The sequence below is a fragment of the Heliangelus exortis genome, chromosome 1 (assembly GCF_036169615.1).
Source record: "Heliangelus exortis chromosome 1, bHelExo1.hap1, whole genome shotgun sequence".
In the NCBI taxonomy this organism is placed as follows: Eukaryota; Metazoa; Chordata; class Aves; order Apodiformes; family Trochilidae; genus Heliangelus; species Heliangelus exortis.
Genome location: NC_092422.1, coordinates 87,225,589 through 87,247,310, shown reverse-complemented (window position 1 = coordinate 87,247,310; position 21,722 = coordinate 87,225,589). Strand labels below are relative to the sequence as shown.

The 21,722-nt window shown below is 40.9% G+C and overlaps 1 protein-coding gene across 1 annotated transcript; it reads right to left on the bottom strand.

The window, feature by feature from the left end:
- Window positions 1–1,589: 1,589 nt before the first annotated feature.
- WDR4 (WDR4 tRNA N7-guanosine methyltransferase non-catalytic subunit) lies at window positions 1,590–21,719 on the bottom strand. Its single transcript, XM_071752286.1, has 11 exons — window positions 21,532–21,719; window positions 20,474–20,536; window positions 19,574–19,720; window positions 17,352–17,508; window positions 16,773–16,885; window positions 14,241–14,301; window positions 12,837–12,935; window positions 7,186–7,250; window positions 5,794–5,977; window positions 4,820–4,889; window positions 1,590–2,413 (listed from the first exon to the last, which is right to left on the bottom strand). The coding sequence occupies exons 1-11, from the start codon at window positions 21,657–21,659 to the stop codon at window positions 2,235–2,237; spliced, it is 1,266 nt and encodes a 421-aa protein (XP_071608387.1). The 5' UTR covers window positions 21,660–21,719; the 3' UTR covers window positions 1,590–2,234.
- Between the last annotated feature and the right edge of the window lie 3 nt (window positions 21,720–21,722).

Below are 21,722 nucleotides of genomic sequence, written 5' to 3'. Positions count from 1 at the left end.
CAGGAAACTTGCCTACCTGTTGTTGAGCTCCTTACTCAGGAACTTCCACTGGATAAGGGGAGGCTACAGACTCTCAGCAAACCAAGCAGTTAGGCCTCAGGTTTGCATTTGAGCTCAAAGTTCAAGCCTTTTACCACATTCCCAACCTAAATACAAGAAAGCATTTGCTCTATTTATATGATACCACATATGTACACACATAAAATGATGCACTTCCTAAATAATTATTCTACACAGTAATAATTATTACTTCTAAGGACAGATACCACCTTCACAGAGCAGGGAGAGCAACACACACCTGAGAATGTGACCCTCACCAACCTACAGAACAAATCAAGAAACTACCCAAGCCAACTGCAAGGAAGTGGCAAGGACTCCATGTAGCACAAGAACACTCAGGCACTTGGGATGCTCAGACAGTAACCCCATCTCCTGGGGTTCTCTACTTGGGCTGAGTCTCCAAACTAGATCAACTCTTTGCCATGAGACCCAGTGAGCCACTCCATCAGGCCAACCTAATGGTTCAGGCACTCTTTAAAAGACAGAAAAACACAGCAGCTCCGAAGTGTTTGCTCTAGACCACATAAAGTCCTTGTCAAGCCCAAACCTACCACCTTCTCCTTTGTTCAAGACCCAGCAAAATCCAGGAGCACTTGATTGATTTCATGATACCCAATAAAGATGCTTCAGTTCCCTGGGATGTGGATATTGGACAGGGGAGGCTGAATTGCTACACAAAACCATAATCTTTGAGGATATGACACTGTCTTCCTTTGCCAAGTAAACGCACAGGTAGTGGAAGCTACTTCGTATTTTCTTCATGCTAATGCAGCTCCTGTCAGAATTGAGAAGATACCACTCTTCACAATTTTTGCCAAAAGAAATATTTGCCAAAGTAGAAGGGTCTTTATTTAAAAGAAATAACCAAAAGAAATCACACCCTGGAGGCAAAGGATTAATGCATGCAATGCTCTGTCCTTTAGGAAGCACTTTGAAACACAAGGAATATGAAAGTTCATGTGACACCCTCCAGCATGAGACAGACACATGGCCTGGGACACGTAATAAAGAAAAAGCTGCAATAAGCAGCAAGTTTTGCTTCACTGCTAAATACCCAAGAACAAGCTACATCTTGACAATGTCTTACACAGTTGCATAACTAAAATTTGAGTGAAATATTTTTAAGCATCCAGATACTCTGAAGAGGACCACTATAAAGAGATCTAGAGAACTATTCATGGTTTGTAGGCTAATTTGACTATTTCTAAAGATTTGTACAGATTTCTATACCTGGCTTTATGAAGTACTTTCTATGCCATATAGACATGGAATGCCACCTGGTAGATGAATATCTTCTGTCCCATGATGAAGCAACAAGTGATCCCATAAAGGTCTTACTGAAAACTTCAAAAGATATATTTCTTGGCTAATTGCAACATGAAAGAGTTCTTGTTGAAAAAAGTAGAATATACCCCAAGTTTTGCTGATACATCCCAAGTTTTGCTCATAGGCCTCATCAGTCATTCTCAGACACCCCAATGTCATATTGCAGTAGAAGATCTTCCAGTAAAACAAATCTGACTGACACATTTTACTTTTGAGTTTAAAAAAACAAAATGTATTTTTGCACTTCTTCCTATAGAAATATGCCACAAGCAGCAATGGGTTGGAAGCTAGGCAGAATCCCTGTCACATAAATGGAAGGTAAAGGGTTAAAACAGAGATGGCAGTCTCAGCTAAAACCTTCTATGTAGAACAAGAATTTTGCTACATTCCCTTTCCCATAGCTAGGTACACTTAAGTCAGTTGCATTGGCTAACAGACCTTTTAAGAAGTAAAAAAAACCAAAAACAACCCCCCAAAATCCCCAACCCAAGCAAACCAAAATCAGATCAACTTTTATCAGTGGACTTCCACCTGAAGAAGAAAGCCTGAACACAGCAGGCAAAATCAAAATCTTGTTTCAATGAAAATAAGATCTCCAATAGTTATATATCATGCATTAGAGACTCCTAGGACTGAACCACTAATACTTGTATGCTGCTAGAAGCTTAGACATATTACAAATGCATTATCCTCTGCAAGCAGGGTATTGCTGTATCAGGCTACCTGAAAACACAAATCTGAATAAAAGTTTAAATCAGTCTTCTTCCATAATTCATTTAACAGTTAAAATCATCCGCAGTCAGATCAGTTCCTTTCAGCAAGACAAAAGTTACACGCTAACAATGGGATCATAGTGATGGTTCTTCACTCTTCATCTTTTTTGTTTGTCCATTTGAACCATGCTGTAGATCCTGCCTCTTCTTTTTCTGCTGCTGTGATCTTTCCTCTTTCTTCTGTAGGTAGGAAGCCGTGTTATTAAATGAAGCCTTGTAGAGACTGCCATAGTAGCTCTTTGTGCCAACAAAACCTACAATTGGGCAAAGAAAGAACATCAGAAAAGTGATAATTCCCTTAGCAGTCTCACCAATTACCTTCTGTACTCTAATTCTAGGTAGTGGTATTTCAGTTCACTTACTGTGGTCCTGTCTACTTCATTAAAGCATTATTTAGTATCAGCATTTACACTATGTATGCCCGATTTTTGTTGCAAAGCATCTGTCCATCATTCACATAGCCAAGCACAGCCTCCATTTTTAGCTGAAAAAAATCACAGAGGCAACCACACAGTATTGATGTGAAGAGAGCACACAGCTCTCTTTGCCTGTTGGGACACTTGCACACTTCCAGGCTTCTGTTTTTAAAATGACTGCTGTCACAACTTACTCTTAAGACATCCCATTGGAGTTGCTCCCCAGGACCTAAGCCCTGCAAAGGGTGTATGCTACCTACCTGTCCCTAGCTGACTTGTGTCCTGAGGTACTAACTTAAAGGAGGCCCAAAGAAGCAGACCCCTAACAGTTACATCCTATTGCACACACGTTTTTAAATTTTCAACCCAAATTTCTATTACACTGTCTATGAATTCAGCGTAATATTAATCACATCATTTCCAAGACTGCAAGTTTAGATAAGTGTAATGGGGAACTAACTACTACCCAAAAAAATCATCATGCCATCTTATATGGCAGCTGCAAGAAATTCAGTATCTGATAGGGTTTGGTCCTGGTGCAAGTGTGGAACTCCACAAAAATATAAAGACAGAACCCCCTTATTTCTTGGTAGACAAAAAAAGCCACTTCCCCTTGCTGATACACAGCAAAGTACACATTTTTACTTTTGAGGGTCTTGCTCTTATACAGTAACCAAGGTATTGGCCTTTGGCCCTGGGAGGAACTGTGTACTTTCATTTTGGATATCCATGCTACTTTCTACTCAATCAGTCTGCACTAAATCTTGGCTCTATATTTTTCTGGGACCAGTTACAACAAAATGCCAAACTGTTCAATGTGTACTTCAAGACTGACCTACAGGCCTTAAATCCTACCAAATCAGCAATCAGACAAGAGAAGTTAATAAAAGGACAATATGCAGACACTAAAACTGGGTTTAAACGATATAATTACCACCTTCTTTAAAAGAAGTAACTACCTTTTCAAGCACTAATTATGCATTGGAATAAGTGCTCATCAAGTGAGCCAGCACTTACTAATTAACAATAATAGGCCCTGCCACCTGAGCAGTTTTTCTTTCCCAGCTACAGATGCACCTGGCTACCATGTATGGCAGTAATTTGCTACACTGGTTAATTATGCTCAGAACCTTTTCCCCTGCCTGGCTCATTTTACTTCTTTGTTGCTCATTTTCACTCAGCCCTCATACTCCTAATTATCTTTCTGGCTGTAACTATCAAGTCTGTAACATCTACATGCAAACCCTCTCCCTTCCACAGGAGTACCTTACTTCCTCTTAGATTTCAAAGACTGTAACAACTTAATGAGAGCTACACCATCAACCAACTAAATATTAAACAGAGTTTAAATTAGACCACACATTCCTACAATTCTTACATCTTTAGGTATGACCACCAAGAACAGACCAAAAAACACGTGGGAACTGTAACACCCTTTTTAAGGAAGGCTCCCAGACTCCCAGAAAAGCACAGGACAGAAATTTCCATTAATCAACTCTCAACACATAACGACACATCCACTAGCACAAGCCACAACCCTTCTCTACCCTGCAGACATCACTGCCATAATTTCAGCTTCTAAATAAAGTTGGATGGTTTTTAAATACAAAACTCCCTGGCAATAATATGCTTATGAGTTAGTAAACCATGTATTATTTTTTAGTGACTGGAGGTGGGGCAGAAGTTAAGAACAAAATGAACCAACCCTGATACCAATCTATACCATCTGGGACACCATCCAGGGTCACATCCTGCAGCCACAGAAAGCTCCACACAATCTGCCTTGTTGAGGTGGTCACAAATGGCCCATCATTACAGTGAAGCTGCTCCTCCCATGACTATTCCAGTCCTACTCTCTCCACTGTACTCCTGATAGAAGTGTCACACTCAGTAAGAGCCAAGATGGCAAACAACAGTATTCAGTACCAGAGCAGTAAGATGAGACTCCAGCAGCTCTGTCATAGGGTGTTTAGATGCATCCCTATGCTAAGGTGTCTATGTAGAAGTTACAATGCTCCAATCCAGATCTAACCACCTACATCATTTTGTGGTAACAGTAATCTGAACACACTTCATGATCCACACTAACTTCCATACCAGATCAAGTGATGAACCTGAGAAAACTGAAAGGTTAAGCAGACTTCAACAGACAGCTGAACTGACCTGAATGATGATCTTGCAGTTAAATATTATGCTTTAGCTGTAAAAATTGCATTTCCTGGGCCATCAGGCCACACGTCTCACCTTCAAACGCTGTCCAGTTGTCTTGAAGATACTTTGACATCTTTTGTAATCCTTTGTCATCAGTTACAGGCTGGGAAAAAAAGGAACACTGCATTATAATTCAGGAATAATAAACAATCTCATGTTTCACAGCACACCGAAAAATGCAACAGCTCTCAAATGACTAAAGTGAAAGGAGAGCAAGCATGAGCCCTTCATGATTTCTTTTAGGGTCCTTTTTTCCAGGACTGCTGAAGAAACTTGGCCTGAGTTCACATGTTCTGCTGGGGAAGCTTTGAAGCCTGAAGAAAATGGATTCTCCCTTACTAATCTGTCAGAAAAAAGGAGTATCACAAGGAACACATAAAGTCAGAGAACATACTTTAGTTTAATTTAAAACTACTTCCCAAATATATCATAATTAGCTGGGAACTTACAAGGATAACGAGAGAGTTTCCAGTTGTTTGGCAGGCCATTACAGAGAACTTGACAGCACATCCCTGAAATTTGATTGCCCGTTCCCAATGAAAAAAAGAAACCCTCTTAATGCTCCCAGAATGCCTTGTCCCCCAAAGAATCCTTCAGAGGCAGGCACTTGGAAGGCTGTGTGGAAAGCATTCCTAAGCAAACCACAAAGGGATTTTGTTGGTTTGTGCTTTGTTTTGTTTTGTTTCTAAATAATCAAGTGTAGCACACAGAAAGCACAGGAAATTGTTCAGTGTACAGAGTGCAACGACTGACAACCACTCTGCCTGATCCTGCTCTGCCAGATGTCAGCTTCACCAGAGGAGAGACTGGATTCATAACAAGCTCTCAGCACCTTTGCATTACACACAGGTGAGAAGCAGAATTAGATGTAGATCTATGACTTTGCCTCAAGACATAAATAGAGAAATGTGCCATTTAGCTTTCACAGAATATAGTTTACTCCCTTTTTGTTATGGCCTCAAGACAACAGGAAACATTCAGAATGTCAGCAAAACAAAAGTATCTACCTTCCACTGTCCATCACATGGTCTGTACAATTGAAGAGGAGCTTCGCTGTCTTCCTGCAAAATCCACAGATCTCCTGTTTCCTCAAATGCAATGTCCCAACCTTTATGTTTCAAAGAGATCTGCTGCCTGTAAGCGAGCTGCCGGGCAGTGGCATCAAGCTGAAAGATGTAGACTGCTGGAATACTTTTGAGAGGAAAAAACTTAATTACCATTATTAGTAAATCCACCGACAGCCATGACTTGTACAGCAAACTACAAACACCCACTCTTAATTTCAAACAGAGCCAAAACAAATGAATTAGGAATTGCAAAAAAATATCCTAGCTTGAAGTGCTAGGATACTTTTGGAATTTGCTTACTTGATCTGAGGCAGAAACTGTAAATACCTAGCATGTCAAATGGCTTTTCAAGTGTTACATGGAAGAAAAAGCAGTAAACACTGCCTTGTTTTTAAAAGACAAGTCAGTAAAAGGAATTTTCTAAGGATTACTAAGGATTTATATAAGGATTGTTGCATCATAGCACACTGGCCTACAGGGCTTCATTGGAAGGAATATGTAAGTGAGTACTAGTCAAAACAAAATAAGGAACTACACGCAGGGAAGGGAAGAGGGAATGAGGACAGGAAATCTTGACACAGCTGAAGAACAGGATGCTGGCACTGCACTCATCATCCACCTTTCCCATCAGCACTCACTCCTCTATCAGCCACAACCTCTACGTGCAGAGCTTTCTAATCTCCCACAGAGAGGTCCCCAGTGTGCCAGGCAGGACACTTTGGCTCCCTCCTGAGTGGCCTACGAGGTCTACATGAGAGCACTGTTTAGAAATGCTAGTCTGGTTCCTCAGAACTTAGGCCCATCACCTCCCATGCACACTCTCCTTACACAAACACACTTTTGAACACAAAAGCCAACACAGCCCCTCCATAGTTATAAACTGAAGTAACGTTGTGGTTTTAAACAGAATGTCTAAATCCATTTACAGGAGCAGTGTACAGTAACAGGAGTTTGGCTGCTCAATTGCCACAGCACCCTGAACACAGCAGGATGCAAAACACACAGCCTGGGCACAGCAATTTAGGGAGACATCCTGAGCACAGAGAAGGGCTCCTGGGCATCTCAGCCTTGACTCTCCTCCCATAAGGGAAAGGCATCATGAAGTCTGCAAAACTTAACTAAGCTGGATAACCCTCACACTCACCTCTGCACTCAGACCAAGTAAAACAAGGATTTCAAGGCTCCTTGTGAGGCCACAGGCATGCCTGGCACACTCAGCCATCCACAGTACCAACTACTGCAAGCTAGGGGAACATTAGGGCAGCAAACAGGGAAAGCAGCTGTCTTTGCAGAAGCTGTCATGATTTTAGCCATTATTCCCTTGATTCTTACCAGTCGCACAGAATGGCAATGTAACCACCTTGACAGCAGTAGGTTATTCTTGACACGGGGTATTTCTATTAAAAAAAGGAAACATCCTGATACGGTAAAATAATTTTTGGCCAAAAAAAAAATTCACATTCCATTTCATGTCCTAACCTTTAAAATTTAGCAGACGTCTTAATTTAGAAGTTAAGCAGTATAATTACCTTTAAACTGCAGTCAAGCAAATTTTCAAACCAGTGTGTGCTGAGGTTTTCCACATTTCTCCCTTCATAGACATCCAGACAGAGATTAAATGTAACGTTTTTAGTGAATTACTCTCAATAAACACACTGATAGATGAAGGAAAAGTACACTGCCTTAAGTGTTCTCTCCTGTAATGCTAATGGTAAAACTATCAACAATAATCCCACTCAGCAAGGACATTATGCTAGTAGCTTATATATTATAAACACAAGCCATTAGCTACTGCTACAGTTCTTAAAAAAGAGAAGACAGTGATGCTAAGCTAATATAATTGCTGTTTTGTCTCTGCTTTCAACCTGTAACTGGGTGAAGCCATTCCACTTAACAGAAGTGTTCTGAAGAACAAGTCAAGACTGCCCAAGGCTATTTTCCTCATTAAAAACAAAACAAAAAACCCTCAAAAAACCACCACCAACAACAAAAAAATCACACCACACTCTTAATTAGAAGAAACATAGTTTTGTCTGGAAGATAATCAGAAAAATACTTTTGCTGGACAAAGCATACTACTTGAAATACATAACAACTGATGTGAGACTCCTTGAGTGGGAAGTAAGAGATCTGGAGGAGCAGAGAAACTGCCAGAAGATGCCCTAGGGTGCTTTTTCAAAAGTATCTGTTACATAATGTGAAAGATGAAACTGTAAATTGGTTCTCAGTTGTATTTTGTAAGTAGGGATAACACCAGCACTTCTGATTAACATCAGCCTTCTGACTAGAGTGAGTTATTCCCTTTAGGGCAGGGAAAACAAGTTTTCTTGACACTTCTGCTGGCACAATTCAGATGCATCCTCAAGTCCCCTTTCCTCTCACTTCCTTTCCAGCCTTCACTGGTCACTAGACAGAATCTCTGGTTCCCCAGGTTAAGCTGAATTTGGAAGTAACCATGGGATTTTACCCTTTGAGCTACCAGCTGATGTACAGGCATTGTCAGGGTGCTTATTTTAGAATTTTGCAATCAGTGTGGGCAAGCAAAACAAGCTGTACGGCTTCAAAACATTCAAGTCAGCAAGTCTAAGACCAGAAGCTAACTATGTTGTCAACAGTACACGATGCAGCTAGTAAGAGATAAACCAACTGTGGGGAAAAAAGTTAATTAAAGTTATAAATGTAGCTGAAAACCAGGGTTACACAGTGCATCTCTGGCACATGAGAAAAAATTAAAATCTACTAAGTGATGCAATCCTAGGGGGTGGGGAGGCTGGTGAAGCAAGAACAATGGTATGCATACACTTTTTATTCATATATTCAATTGCCTGTTGGGACAGAAGAGGAGCACTTTATAAAAAACATTATCAAAAGGACGTTATGTTTCAGAGGTCTTGGGAACAGATGGGACTCTTGCTACCCTGCAGAAATATCAAGTTGTTGGTCCATATTTAGCATTGGGATCCAGGACTCCTATTTTACACAGACATAAAAAATAGCTATAGTTGCAAATACTGAGTAGGATGAGAGGGCTGAAAGGCTGTCTGTAACTAATGTATCTAAATGTAATTATTGCAATATGGAGCCACTTACACTGCAGCTTTAGAGTGGAACAGACAGTCCCTATTGTAAACTACCAGTAAGTTCTTTAGACACTTAATGAACAATATATTTTAAAAACCCAAACCTATGATATTTTTTTCTAATAACAAAGCTCTGCCTCTCTGCCTGTCTCATGACAAACATGCAGGGCAAGTGCAGTGATGGAAACTGCCCAGCTAGGAAGGCAAGAGGTTCTGTGAACTTGAAGTACGAAGCAGCTCTCTCCCACCCTCATTGGGGAGGGAGAAGGAGGCTTTTTTGACTTGAACCAAGTGTTACTCATAGTTGGACAGAAGAAAATGCATCTTCTTTGTGAGCTCTTTCTTTTCCATGTGTGGGTAAATCAACAGTCAGCCCCAGAGTAGTATCTTATTCAAGGACAAATCTATGAAATCAGTTGAAGTGCTACAAGAACAGTTTGTGACAAACAGTTGTTCACTTGATAACTCTCTGAACTTCTTCAGCATTTATATGACACTGTTATCAGCTTGTCAAGACCTTAAATTAACTTTTCATGTCATTGGTAAGAGGTGACCCTATGAAAAATTAATGTAATGAACACTGGGGTAGAGTTGTGTAATTCGTGTTCTGGACTTTAAACAAGCTTGCGCTGTGAAGAGGATCAGATGAGGTGAAAGCTCTAAAGCAGGAAAAATATTTACATAGCACCATGAAATTAGAGAATCACTCCCATTCTAGTGGGAAAATGAACTGAGGATCTGCAACTCATCAGCTGAAACCAATGCTACATAGCTCAAAAATACCCCCAATGTTCTCAAAACAGACATATAGTCATCATCTATGAAACAAAATAAGACCACATTTCCGTGCTTGCATGAGCCACCATTACTGCTGATTCCATTACCATTATGCCTCAGGTTGTGTTTCAAGTTTCAGTACATCCACAGTGTGAAATGCAATGTGAAAGAAAAAAAAAGACACATCCCCATCAGATCTTTGGTTGTCAGAGTAATTTGCAGACAGTGTTGTTAGTTACAGCCTACAAAGTGTTGACTCAACAGATTGTTCCCTTAAATTCAGGCTATAAATGTCACAATAGGTTGCGAAAATGATCTTTGATACAACAGAAATACTACCACCAGACACTTTCTCTGTCACTTCTAGCACTATGACTCCAGGGAAACACAAATCTCATTTCCCCTTTGGTCCTGCTGGGCATCAAGACAGTAATTTCTCTGACAGTAGTACATATTGGCAGCTGTCAAAGGTGGCAATGCACTGCGTTAAAGTTTAAATCTGTCATTTAATCCATCTGTAATCACTAGAACACTACCTGATAACTGTTCATGTATGAACTCTGGAAGTTAACTGTCTTCTGCAGCCCGCAAGCACTGTGGAAATTTGGTGTCATTGAAGACAGATTTTAAAGTGCCTGTAAGAGTGGGCAGTAAACAGCATTCCAGAGATTCAAGGAACAGGAAAGCCTGAGGCTTCCAAGACCACTGTCAGGATACACATATGGCAGTGGATAGAAGAACTGCAGGACACTGTAGGAATATAGATTATTAAATGCTGTGTTATATTTATTAAACCACAGTTTATGGGTTTTCCCCTTTCTGTCATTACTTACTCACACTGAGGTGAAGAAGCTAAATAGACCCCTCAAGCTCCAAAGGCAGCCCAAATTTCTATGGAGAGACTCTACAGAGTATCCTATAGAAGGCACTTTATCAGGTATGTAAGGAGACAAGGCTGGTATTACTAAACTACATTAAAACGCCTTCAAAACCATTCTACGAGTGTTGGAGATTATTTTTTAAATCAATTCCTGATTGCAGCAACAATTTTTTCCCTCTAGCATTTGCTAGTTTAGCCAATGCTACATTCAAAGTTTACTATATAGTTTAGTATTATTTTTCATAAACTTGTTTGTAAGCAATGGAGTTGGGATTCAGCAATATCTAGCACTGTTAATTTATATGCAAGCTATCTTACTAAATACTAAGCCAGTCTAAGCAACAAGTAGCATTTTTAAAATTAGTAATAGTATTTTCCACAGCTAGTTGCTTACTAGTCCTTAATGATCCAATAAAGCTAGAAGGCAAAGTATTTTAAAATAAAAACAGTCTTCTCCCCCAAAGAAAAGCCTTGCAACATTACTGCAGACATGGATTTGATGGCAGTCAAACCACATTGTTTCAGCAAAACACCCTCATTAACTACATCTGAACACAAAGATAAAACACTGGCTTTCAAACTCCCAAGCCCCGTATTTCCAGAAGCCTCTATGTACAAAGAAATTCTGCAGGTCTGCCTCAGTCTTGGTTCTCCTGTCTTCACTCAAGACTGCATCCAGACTGTAAGAGATTACCAACTAGATGGGCTATCCACTCCACTTGATTTAGTATACCTGTTTTTTTGCTGGTGAAAAAAAACCCAGGAGTAGCTACTTCAAAGATTTCAAGCACTAGAATCAAGCTGAAATGAGCCAGAGACCTCGTGAATGTTTATGAGAGGTCTCTGGCTCAGGTGTGCTTCAAAGTACACTTTCAAGTTCAGAGGCAGGTTAAAGTGTTCATCCAGATACTGAATTCCTGCTAGCAGGAACTCTAGGCCAAAACTAAGATTTCCAGTATCTAAACTTTGAATGTTGTAATGCAAGTGGCTGCATTCTTGGACTTATGTACAGACATGAACTTGCACGTTATTACTCCAACACGGGGAACAACTTGTTGATGTCTTCAGCACAGAAGAAAACTGAGTTGTCAGGTCTGTCCCTAGGAGCTCAACCCTTCCACGGGTTGTGTTTCCAGTTCATTAACTGGGAATCCCACTTACAAGACAGTCCAGACCTACATGGACAGCAAGGAATCTCTGAGACGTGCCCAGGAATGGCTTCTGGTTGCTAGGAGAGGCCAAGCACTTCAACTAACCAAAACCACAGAAAACCACACAAGGGATATAAGACAGAACTTTTAAATTAAATTTCAGCCTGGATACGCATTCCATAGATTTCCTTTAGGAGCAAGGCACGGCTGCAGGCTTCCCAGTCATCTAACAACTGGGATCCAGCTGTGGTCTTCAGAGAAAGAAGTATTTTTAGAGATTCACATGAAAAACATGCCCAGCAGGATGAGTGGTAAGATGAACAACTGTTAAATGACCCAACAGATTAGCAACTGGCTTAATGATGTAGACTGGGAGGACAATGACAAGTTCTGTTTCACTGCTGCATGCCAATTCACATGACAAGAACACCACCAGAGATCAAGTGCTATCAGAACCCCTAAGCTCACATCAGCTTAGAATCCCAAATCACAGTAGCACCCCAAAGGCACCACTTACGTACAGGCTGTAAGCTAAGGAGGGCTCTGGGTATTCAGTTTTCACAAAGGACTCAAATGTTTTCATTTTGGACACTTTCCAGCTTCAGAACAACCCAAAGGAACAAGCCCAGCATTTTGACTCCATAGGGCAGTTCTATTGCAGATGTCTGGTTACAAATGTTACAAAGCTGGTTTTTGATGACTTAAAGTTCATTTAAGTATTTTTAATAAAAGGGTGAATTTTTATATCTTTCCACTGCTAAAAGATATTTTCCAGCTAAGAAGACTGAGGCACTTGTGTCCTTGGAAAAAATGTCAAGTGAAGGTTTTGTCTAGTGTGCAGAACTTACATTTGAGATGAGTAACAAACAGCTTCTTTTAATCACTGCTTGGCACTTCTTAGAAATGCACACAAAATACAGGAATGGATTTCAAGGACTTTCTTCCTTTCCCCAAATCCAAAGCTTTTGTAACAGTTTCTAGGTCTCATGTAACTTCCAAACCCACCCACAGAAGGGAGACACTCCTAACAAAATGCAACAACCAGTTTGGGAGTCACAGGGATCAGGAGGGTAGCAAAAGCACTGAGGGGTGTACCTGGTCAGTTTTGGTTGTCTCAGACCCACAGACACTACTTAGATGACAGCAGTATATTTCTTCCCCACTTTTGTACTCCCAAAGTCTCAGAGTTGAGTCCTGGACAGATGGAAGCAGACATAAGTATATTATTTAACAGCACCTCAGGCAAGGAGAGGCCACTCATCTTCTTCAGCTAAATCATATTTCCCTTAAGAGCTTCCCACAGAAGCTGCTAAATAGTCAGTCAAGACCTCAAATTGCAGCTAAAGCATTTTAATTAACATAATTTTTATACTCCATTCTAGATTATTTAATCATGCTAACTGTAATTCTCCTTTTGAAGTGGAAATTGGGTAGCTCGAGAAGTGCATTTCAAGTCTGTCTCAAACACCACCATAATACATGTGCTCAGGATTTTAATGGTAATTTTTTCAGGTTGCCCTTCTCCACCTCCACTCTTGTTATCACCCAAATTCTCATTTGATTTAGTAACCTCTTGGAGAGAAGCTAAACACTTCTTTGGAAAAACAAAGTCATCAAAGAACATTTGCTAAGAATGAAATACAGCCACACAGTAATAAAGCTAGAGTTGCTTTAGGAATTAGAGGAATAAGAACCAAGAACCTTAGGGGAGCAAACGCAGAAGTTGAAACCAAATGCTCAGACTACAGTCTTTAGTGAAAAAAAAGTACTTGATTCTTATGCACTGGTAGTAGTCTGAGAAACAAAGACCATTGTTTTCCATCTTTTAGGCCAAGTCCATCTACTCAGTCTGTACAGGTCTAGCATGACAAGAAGAAACCATAAATTTTAAGAAAACAGCTGGGGGCAGGGGAAAGGAAGCAGCACTCACTTCTTCAGTCCAAGCAATGTGTAGCACTGCACTGCAGTCTCTACACAACATGCACTGGATGTACTATGAGCACATACAGATGAGAATGTAATTCAGAACAAACCTCACAAGGGAAGGCAAGTTGGAGTTTGTAAAGAGAATAATTTTCTCATCTTAAAAGTTTAAAAAAAAATAAAATATAAAACTCCTTAACATGGCAAGCTGGCAAAACACCCATTGGTGTCAAAGTTGGTTTAATAGTCCAATGTTAAAAAGTTTGTCTGTGCTCCAAGCCAAGAGTTAATGATGAAGAAATACTGAAGACTTTGTGATTTCTTCATTCTCCAGTGACCTTAGGAAGCTGGCCTTGCTATCAACATAGTACATGGAATTTGCATGATCTAGCAATAGAATGGCTGAACACTGAACAGCAAGCTGAAAAGGCAGGGAAGGAGAGAGAGAGGGCATGCTGGAAAAGATGAGAAACCATTCCAATTATCACAGGGAACTTGGGGAAAACACAAGCAAATCCTGGCTTTGAAGTCTAATTTTCAAGAAAAGTATTTATTTGAGGAAATTGCAATACATACCCCAGAAGCTGACAACAGCAGATCAGGATAGTCAGGTATTACAAGAATTTTGCTCACAAATCTAAAGGGAAAGTAGTCCAAAGTTGAACTCTGTTGCATGACACACTGGTTCTTTGAATACAAATAGTTAAGAAAGAATTTTAAAGAGAACCTTATAATAAACAAACAAAGAGGTTCTCCACTTCAAGCTAATCAGGAGGAAAAAAAAACATATGTCTACTGTACTTAATAAAGTATACATACTGCACAAGCTACTTACTCCTTAATAAAAAAAATATTTCCCCATCTGCACTCAAGGAATTCTATTGAATTCTCTCAACTGATAACATTGCCATAGACCAAAAACCACCAAGATAGATTTACTCAGGTCACATGTACCCTTTTCTCAATTAATAATGTTCATTAAAAACATGAACTCCCCAACTTTCCTGTAGGCCCCTCAGGTACTGCAAGGCCACTATAAGGACTCTGCAGAGTCTTCTCCAGGCTGAACAATCCCAACTCTCTCAGTCTGTCTTCACAGGAGAGGTGCTCCAGCCCTCTGATCATCTTTGTGGCCCTCCTTTGGACTCAATCCAAGAGCTCCATGTGTTGGGGGCTTCAGAATTTGACACAGTACTTTAGGTGGGCTCTCATGAGAGTGGAGTACAGGGGGAGAATCACCTCCCTTGCCCTGCTGGCCATGCATATTTTCTTATATTTCTTTTCTTATTTATTTATAATTTAAATACTTCAGTTTTGTAAAAAAATGTTTAAATATATTTCAACTGATTTACACTACGTGCCTTTCCGCTCTGCAGCCACTAATGAACTTCTTGTGCAGACATAACAGCCCCCATTTAAAGTGTCTTTCTGACCATCAATTTTATCCATTACAAAATACAACTGTGTAGAGAGGAGGTGGAAACATCAGAAGTGGCTCTATAAATACGCTACAGAAACTCAACTAATCAAAGACTACTTAGATCTATAAAATGAGTAGTCTCTTGCCTTTAAACTATGCCAATTCTACACAGGTTAGAACACCAAATGATGGTATGAAAATCAGACTGATGCTCCAAATTAATCTGCATCTTAAACACTCTATTAAAATACATTGGTGGGCATGGTGGGTTGCTACCTATAGGTCACACCATTGTTCTTTAACAAGTTTCTGATGATGGTGATATGCCTGCACCATGTTGCACCATCTTCTGTAACAACATGCCTGGAAGGGTGCTGTTATCCCCAAGTAACTCATCAAACAGACAAGCAGAATTAGATGCTTTCCCCACCCTATGCAGGATCATGTTTTCTCTGCTACCTTGTCACTGTGGACTTCAAAATGTAGCAGTGGCTACAAAAAAAAAAAAAAAACAAAAAAACCCAAACCTGTCCAACCCCCCTACCCCACTCAAAATCCATATCAACAGACAGCAACAAAAAGTCTCTAAAAGCCCACAAAGCTGCACAGTGGTAGAAGGCAAAGTCAGGGGACTTTGAAAATACCACACCTGAGAAGACATTTTAAGCAACAAAATGTAGAGAAAATGTCTTTTAAAAATCCATATGCAATTTCAGGCTTCTCATGCCTAAAGGACTACTGAAAAAAAGTACAGTCCCTCCTGTAGGCTCAAAAAGGAGGTCCTGATAAACTGTGTAGAAGACAACCCTGATTTCTATACTAAAGGAACTATCAGTTTCCTAGCAAGTCAGAGAACATCTGAATCACACCAATACACACAAAAACAGCACAAAGCAGGCTGCTTTGCTGCCTTCCACTCTTCAGGTCACTGTAATTAAAAGGACCATCACCTCAGGATGGAGAAGAGAAGAAAGGAAAGGAACTAACAATCTTCAGTCTCTGGAGTCTCTTGTGGCCAGCAAGTCAAGGGAAATAGTTCTGCCCCTCTATTCCACTCTGGTGAGACCTCACCTGGAGTACAGCATCCAGATCTGGAGTCCTCAGTGTAAGGACATGGAGTTGTTGAAGCACATCCAGAGGAGGGCCATAAGGATGATCAGAGGTTCGGGGAGCACATCTCCTATGAAAACACACTGAGAGAGTTGGGGTTGTTCAGCCTGGAGAAATGAGGGCTCCAGAGAGACCATACAGTGGCCTTCCAGTACTTAGAGGGCCTACAAGAAAGATGTGGACAGACTTCTTAGCATGGCTTGTCAGAAGAGACAAGAGAAATTGGTTTTAACCTAAAAGAGGGAAGATTTAAATTAGATATAAGGAAGAAATTATTGAAATGGTGGTGAAACACTGGAACAGGTTGCCCAGAAGGGCAGTAGATATCCCACTCCTGGAAACATTCAAAGTCAGGCTGGATGGGGCACTAAGCAACCTGATTTAGTTGAAGATGTTCCTGGTCATTCCAGGGAGAATGGAAGAAGTGGCCTTTAAGGGTCCCTTCCAACCTCAAACCATAATATGATTCTAACACAGACCTAGCTCTTGTTAAATACAATTTGAAAAGACAGTAATTTCATCCACTGAGGCACAGTGAAGGGCTGCACACAGTAACTTCTGCACACAAAAAAACTTACTCTCTGTGTCCTAGACAGAAGGATTCAATATTGTAAGGAGCCTTTGTCCAGCTGACTCTGATCTTCTCATCTCTGTCTGCAGTGATGATATATTTGTCATCAGGACTCAGTGCCTGTTGGTAAAGGGAAAGTTTCAGTGCCCAGTAGGCAATTTTTACAACAGTAACTTCCCAGCTCACTAGGACAAGTGACACTAACTGGTCCAGAAAAAGCCACTGAGCTCCATCAATAGAGTCAGAAGTTTCACTTCATCTTAAAAAGAAAGAAGCTTATCACATTGAAGAGTTTAACTGATACGACAGACTGAGTGAGTTCCCATATACATTCCACAACTAAGCCTTCTGTGACTGTCATGGGAGAGTTTCTGAACATTCACACTCCCAGAACAGATAGCTCTTTGGTATGCTTCTTTCCTTACAAAACTCTCCAGACACACACAAACTCATTAGGAAAAAATCCAGACCACACAATTCATTTTGGTAAAAAAAAAGAGCTCCCAAATCTGGGACAAGAGCAACAACAAAACACTCAAGCAGGAATCCAGGTTTGTACCTTAACTTCATGGAGGCACATACTTACCACATCCAGTAGCAGAGACAAGTGACCCAGCTGAAGTTTCCCCTCTGCTTGGGGTTCTGTTATTGAGTAAGAATAGACATCACCAGACTTGTCTCCAATCAGAATCTTATCTTCTGCAGCTGTAATAGTTAGGGAAGTGCATCTTCTGTTCACAAACCTGAATGAAAAATGGCACAGTTTGAACACCACTGGGTGGCAGCTTCAGCAAATATGGATTTCAACTTGAATAGATCAAGAGACTGAACAAAATGTTCTTACATGCAATGTTCTTGAAATGGAGCAACAAGAACAATATTAAGGGAGGGCATGGGGCTGTAATAGTACCTTTGAGACCTAATAAATGACTAAACTATGTAACAGCAGACACCTGGGGAGGGTGAGAGAAAAAGGAGAGACCATTAAACCTGCATTTTGCTGAGGTACTTTCTCAACTGAGCATTTTGCATAGTCAGCCTGTCAGTACTCTAAAGATTAAAGCTGACAGATGTTCTTTTACTCTCCATAGTACAAGTTAAACACATAGGAAAGAAAATACAAGGTAGGAGTTCTAGTGATAGGCCTTTGCAGCAACACATCTAAAAACTGTGTTGAAACTATTTCTCCAGTTACCACTTTGTACTGTAAAAGGAAGCCCTTCCTTGTGAGCCTCAAGTGCTCTTACTTCTTACATCCAGAATCAAAGAGTCACAGTCTCACAGTACCTTGTCCAGGCAAAGTCCTGAACTTGAACTCTGGCTTTCCCTCATAATCTGCCAGTAATTTATATTCCCAGTTGTCACTGTAGCAGATAATGGTTTTCTTACAACTTTTCAGATTAATCTAAGGACCATGTATTTCAGAAAACATTTTTTTTTAAAAAGTCTAATGACTTACTCTGGAAAATGCATCTGTAGCTTTAAAATAATATCACTGATATTCTTTCATTTTCGTAACACCTCTTTTCCAAACCTCTGTATGTCCTGTGGACACTAAGAATCATAGGAAATTGACATGTCTATTCACCTTCTGGACAGAAATTCTAATACTTTTAACTTTAAGGAACACAATAACAAAGGTAAAGTATATAGGACAAGAATGCCTACTAACACATTGTAGGCTCAGGCAGCAAAGTTACCTGGCCAACGAGAAAAAGTCTTGCTCCAAATTCATTGTACTGCCTTTGATCTTAAGCACAAAGATTCAAAATTTTCCCTTGTGTGAAATGAGCTGCCTACAAAAGCCATCACCCCATGAAACTTTTTATACAGCTTGCCACAAACCAGCAATAGAAGTAACATAGCTCAACCATGGTGTTCTTTCTTCACGCAGAGATCCTTTTGCCTGTACTCCCAGTTTCCTAACAGGAGGTAGTGATGTTCCAAAAAAATCCAGCTGTGGTCCTAATTGAGCTTTCAGCAGAAAACTGAAACATCTAACAATTACCAAAGGCCTATTACAGAGGAAAGGCAGAATGAAGAGAACTTGCCATTTCTGGTTTTTTTCAGTGATTACCTACCCACTACAACATGGGTTAACCCACCACACACCCTACAAACACAGCCAAGTTGAGAAAGATTCCATTTTGTCTTGCAATGAGGGCCTTACATCTGTGCCACCAGAAGCAGAGATGTTGCATGCTGAGGTACTTTCTCAGAATTCTTTTTTTTTTTTTTTTTTTTTTCAACATTGTCACAAGCAGTGGCAGAAAACTTGTAGCTGGAGGACCTCTGGTGGACAGCCACAAACTGTTTCCTCAAGAGGACCACACTACAGAAGACAAACAGTTGGCAGCATCTCTAAAGATACACTTTTAAGAGAGCTCACAAACTCCCTAGAACATCATCTCCCCCAAATAAACAGAAACAAACAATGCACTGACTAAACTGTTCTGTATCACTCTCACAGGCCCAACCAGGAGTGGGTAAAGTTTATGTTCTTAAAGATGCAAATACTGTCATTTGGAATATGAAAAGAGAATTTCCTTTCCTTGGACAATGACATAAACATCCAAACTCCATTCTTGGTGTGGGGCATACAATGCATCACTTCTTAACAAATACCTTTGAATTTCCAAGAACAATAAATATGTTTGAGCAAGTACAAGGGGAAAAAAAAAAAAAGAAAAAAATGGACACTTAGTGATAACAAATGCCAACATCCCAAGTACTACTACTATTTTATAACTCTAATTTAATCAGCCATAACTCCATGATAAAGTGACATGCAACATCCTGCTTCCTTACCTGACACTAACACATTCCCAGGAAGGCTTTGTACGGAACAGAATCAGCCGTTTGCTGTCATCTGTCAAGGCAAGATAATCTCCTGATGGAGAAAAGGCAAAAGCTAGGATGTCATCTCTTCCTTTATCTGTTGCTTTTCCATCCTGCCTGATAGAAAGAAGAGGAAAAAAGTTCACAGCCTGAACATGACTGAAATGCTTAAGACACAGTTGTTCTCACGCCACCGAGAAGGAACATGGACAACAAAATTCAATGCTGTAAGTTTTATTTGTGCTTAAAATGTTGAGCCAAACTGGAAGTTACTGAAAAAAAAGAAAAAGCCAAGAAAAAGGAAATTAATAGAAGGCCTAAAAAACTGCATCATCACCTGCATGGAGGAAAAAAAAAAAAAAGCTAAGGTTTGTGCTAGTAGATCATGATACTAATTTAGGGTAAAACAGTAAAATTTGCTACAGATAAAACAATGTCCAGTGGTTGAATTTAAACTAAGAAAATACTTTTTTGGTTTTTGAAGTCTCATGACTTAGAGACTAGACCTGAAGGAGGAGTTATGTAACTGGTTTGCTGTTTTGGGTGTTTTTTTTTTTTTCCTAACTGTCTTAGATGGTCTAATAAGAGATGCAGCATTCTTACATAAATACCTTGACCAAGTCATACAGAACCATTAACTACACTACTGGTGTTTCCTTAAAAAGGGTGTACAGTCTTTCCTCTAAGATGAGACATAAACAAAATAAAATACAAGCACGTATATCCATCAGGGTTAGCAAAAACAACCTAGCCATCACCTGATCAAGGAGTCATCCCGTGACTTTCTTTTATTATCTTCACTGCCACATAACCTCAGGAGGAGATGCACTCTCTAGGAAAACAGCAGACTGCCTAAGCAGATTTTCTCACCCTTTATTTCCTAAGGTCTTCTTCTCTGCATTGATGCAATCATACACGAAGAAACTATCATCACTGCAAATAAAAACAACAGACTAAAATCACTGAAAATAGAACATCCATAAGCTTAATTAATAAGAATGTCAATACCTTTGTAACATGCTGTAATTTGGAATTTATTCATTAACCTATCTTGAGGAATAACATTCCTGTGAAACTGCTACAGATGCAGCATTTTAAAATCTTGGACTGTACACATATGCTAGGTAAGGGGAGGGAAAGATTTTCATCTGTTTGCTAAGTAATGTTTTGGTCGTGTTTGTGCAGGTTTTTTGTCAGGTTTGATGTATTTGCCACTAACATTTACCCTGTTGTTCACATCACAGTGTCTTGCATCTGGTGGTGCACAATCATGCTGGAAAATTTTCAAGACTAAAATCATAGACTCACAGGATGGTTTGGGTTGGAAGGGACCTTAAAGATCACCCAGTTCCAACCCCCCTGCATGGGCAGGGACATCTCCCACCAGACCAGGTTGCTCACAGCCCCATCCAACCTGGCCTTGAACACTGCCAGGGAGGGGGCAGCCACAGCTTCCCCGGGCAATCCCTGCCAGTGTCTCACCACTCACACAGGGAATAATTTCTACATCTGACCTCTTTCATCTTAAAATTGTTACCCTTCCCACATCGCTACCTGCCCCTGTATAAATTTCCTTCCCAGTTTCCCAGTGGGCACCCTCCAGATAGCAGGAGGCCTCCATAATGTCTCCCCGGAGCCTTTTCTCCTCTTTCTGCTCAGATGAACAACCCTTTACAATGTTTTTAAGCAGTATTTCAGGACCAGCACACCTAAAGGCCTACGCTCCGCCCCGCAGGCCTCTCCCGAAAGGCAGGGAAGCGGCAGAGCCTCCTCCACACCCCCCAGACCTCTCCCCGCTGGCAGATGCGCAGCCCCGGCAGCCCGGCCCCGCCACCCACACTTCGGAACCGGCAGGGACGAGCAGCCAGCCCAGAGACGGGGCGGCCTCGGACCCTGCCCGCACCCGCCTCACCCCCCCTAACACTGACCCGGGCTCCCTGTACCGCGCCGCCAGGAGCCGACTGCCACCGCTGGCGGCCATCAGCGGCCCGCGGAGGGCCAGGGCTGGGCCGGGACCGGGGCTGCGCCCACCGCCACTGCCACCACCGCCCTCCATGCGTCAACAGGGGCAACGTGCGCGGCCCGGCGGGCGCAGGGCACCGACGTCACCGCACTAAGG

What these genes read in the sequence shown, in the direction of transcription:
- WDR4 (XM_071752286.1), bottom strand. Translation starts at nt 21,659, where the DNA reads ATGGAGGGCGGTGGTGGCAGTGGCGGTGGGCGCAGCCCCGGTCCCGGC. An exon ending in TGGGAATGTGTTAGTGTCAG is followed by an intron (nt 17,509 to 19,573) that starts GTAAGGAAGCAG and finishes TTTTTCATTCAG; the next exon opens with GTTTGTGAACAGAAGATGCA. An exon ending in TGTCTCTGCTACTGGATGTG is followed by an intron (nt 16,886 to 17,351) that starts GTAAGTATGTGC and finishes CTTTACCAACAG; the next exon opens with GCACTGAGTCCTGATGACAA.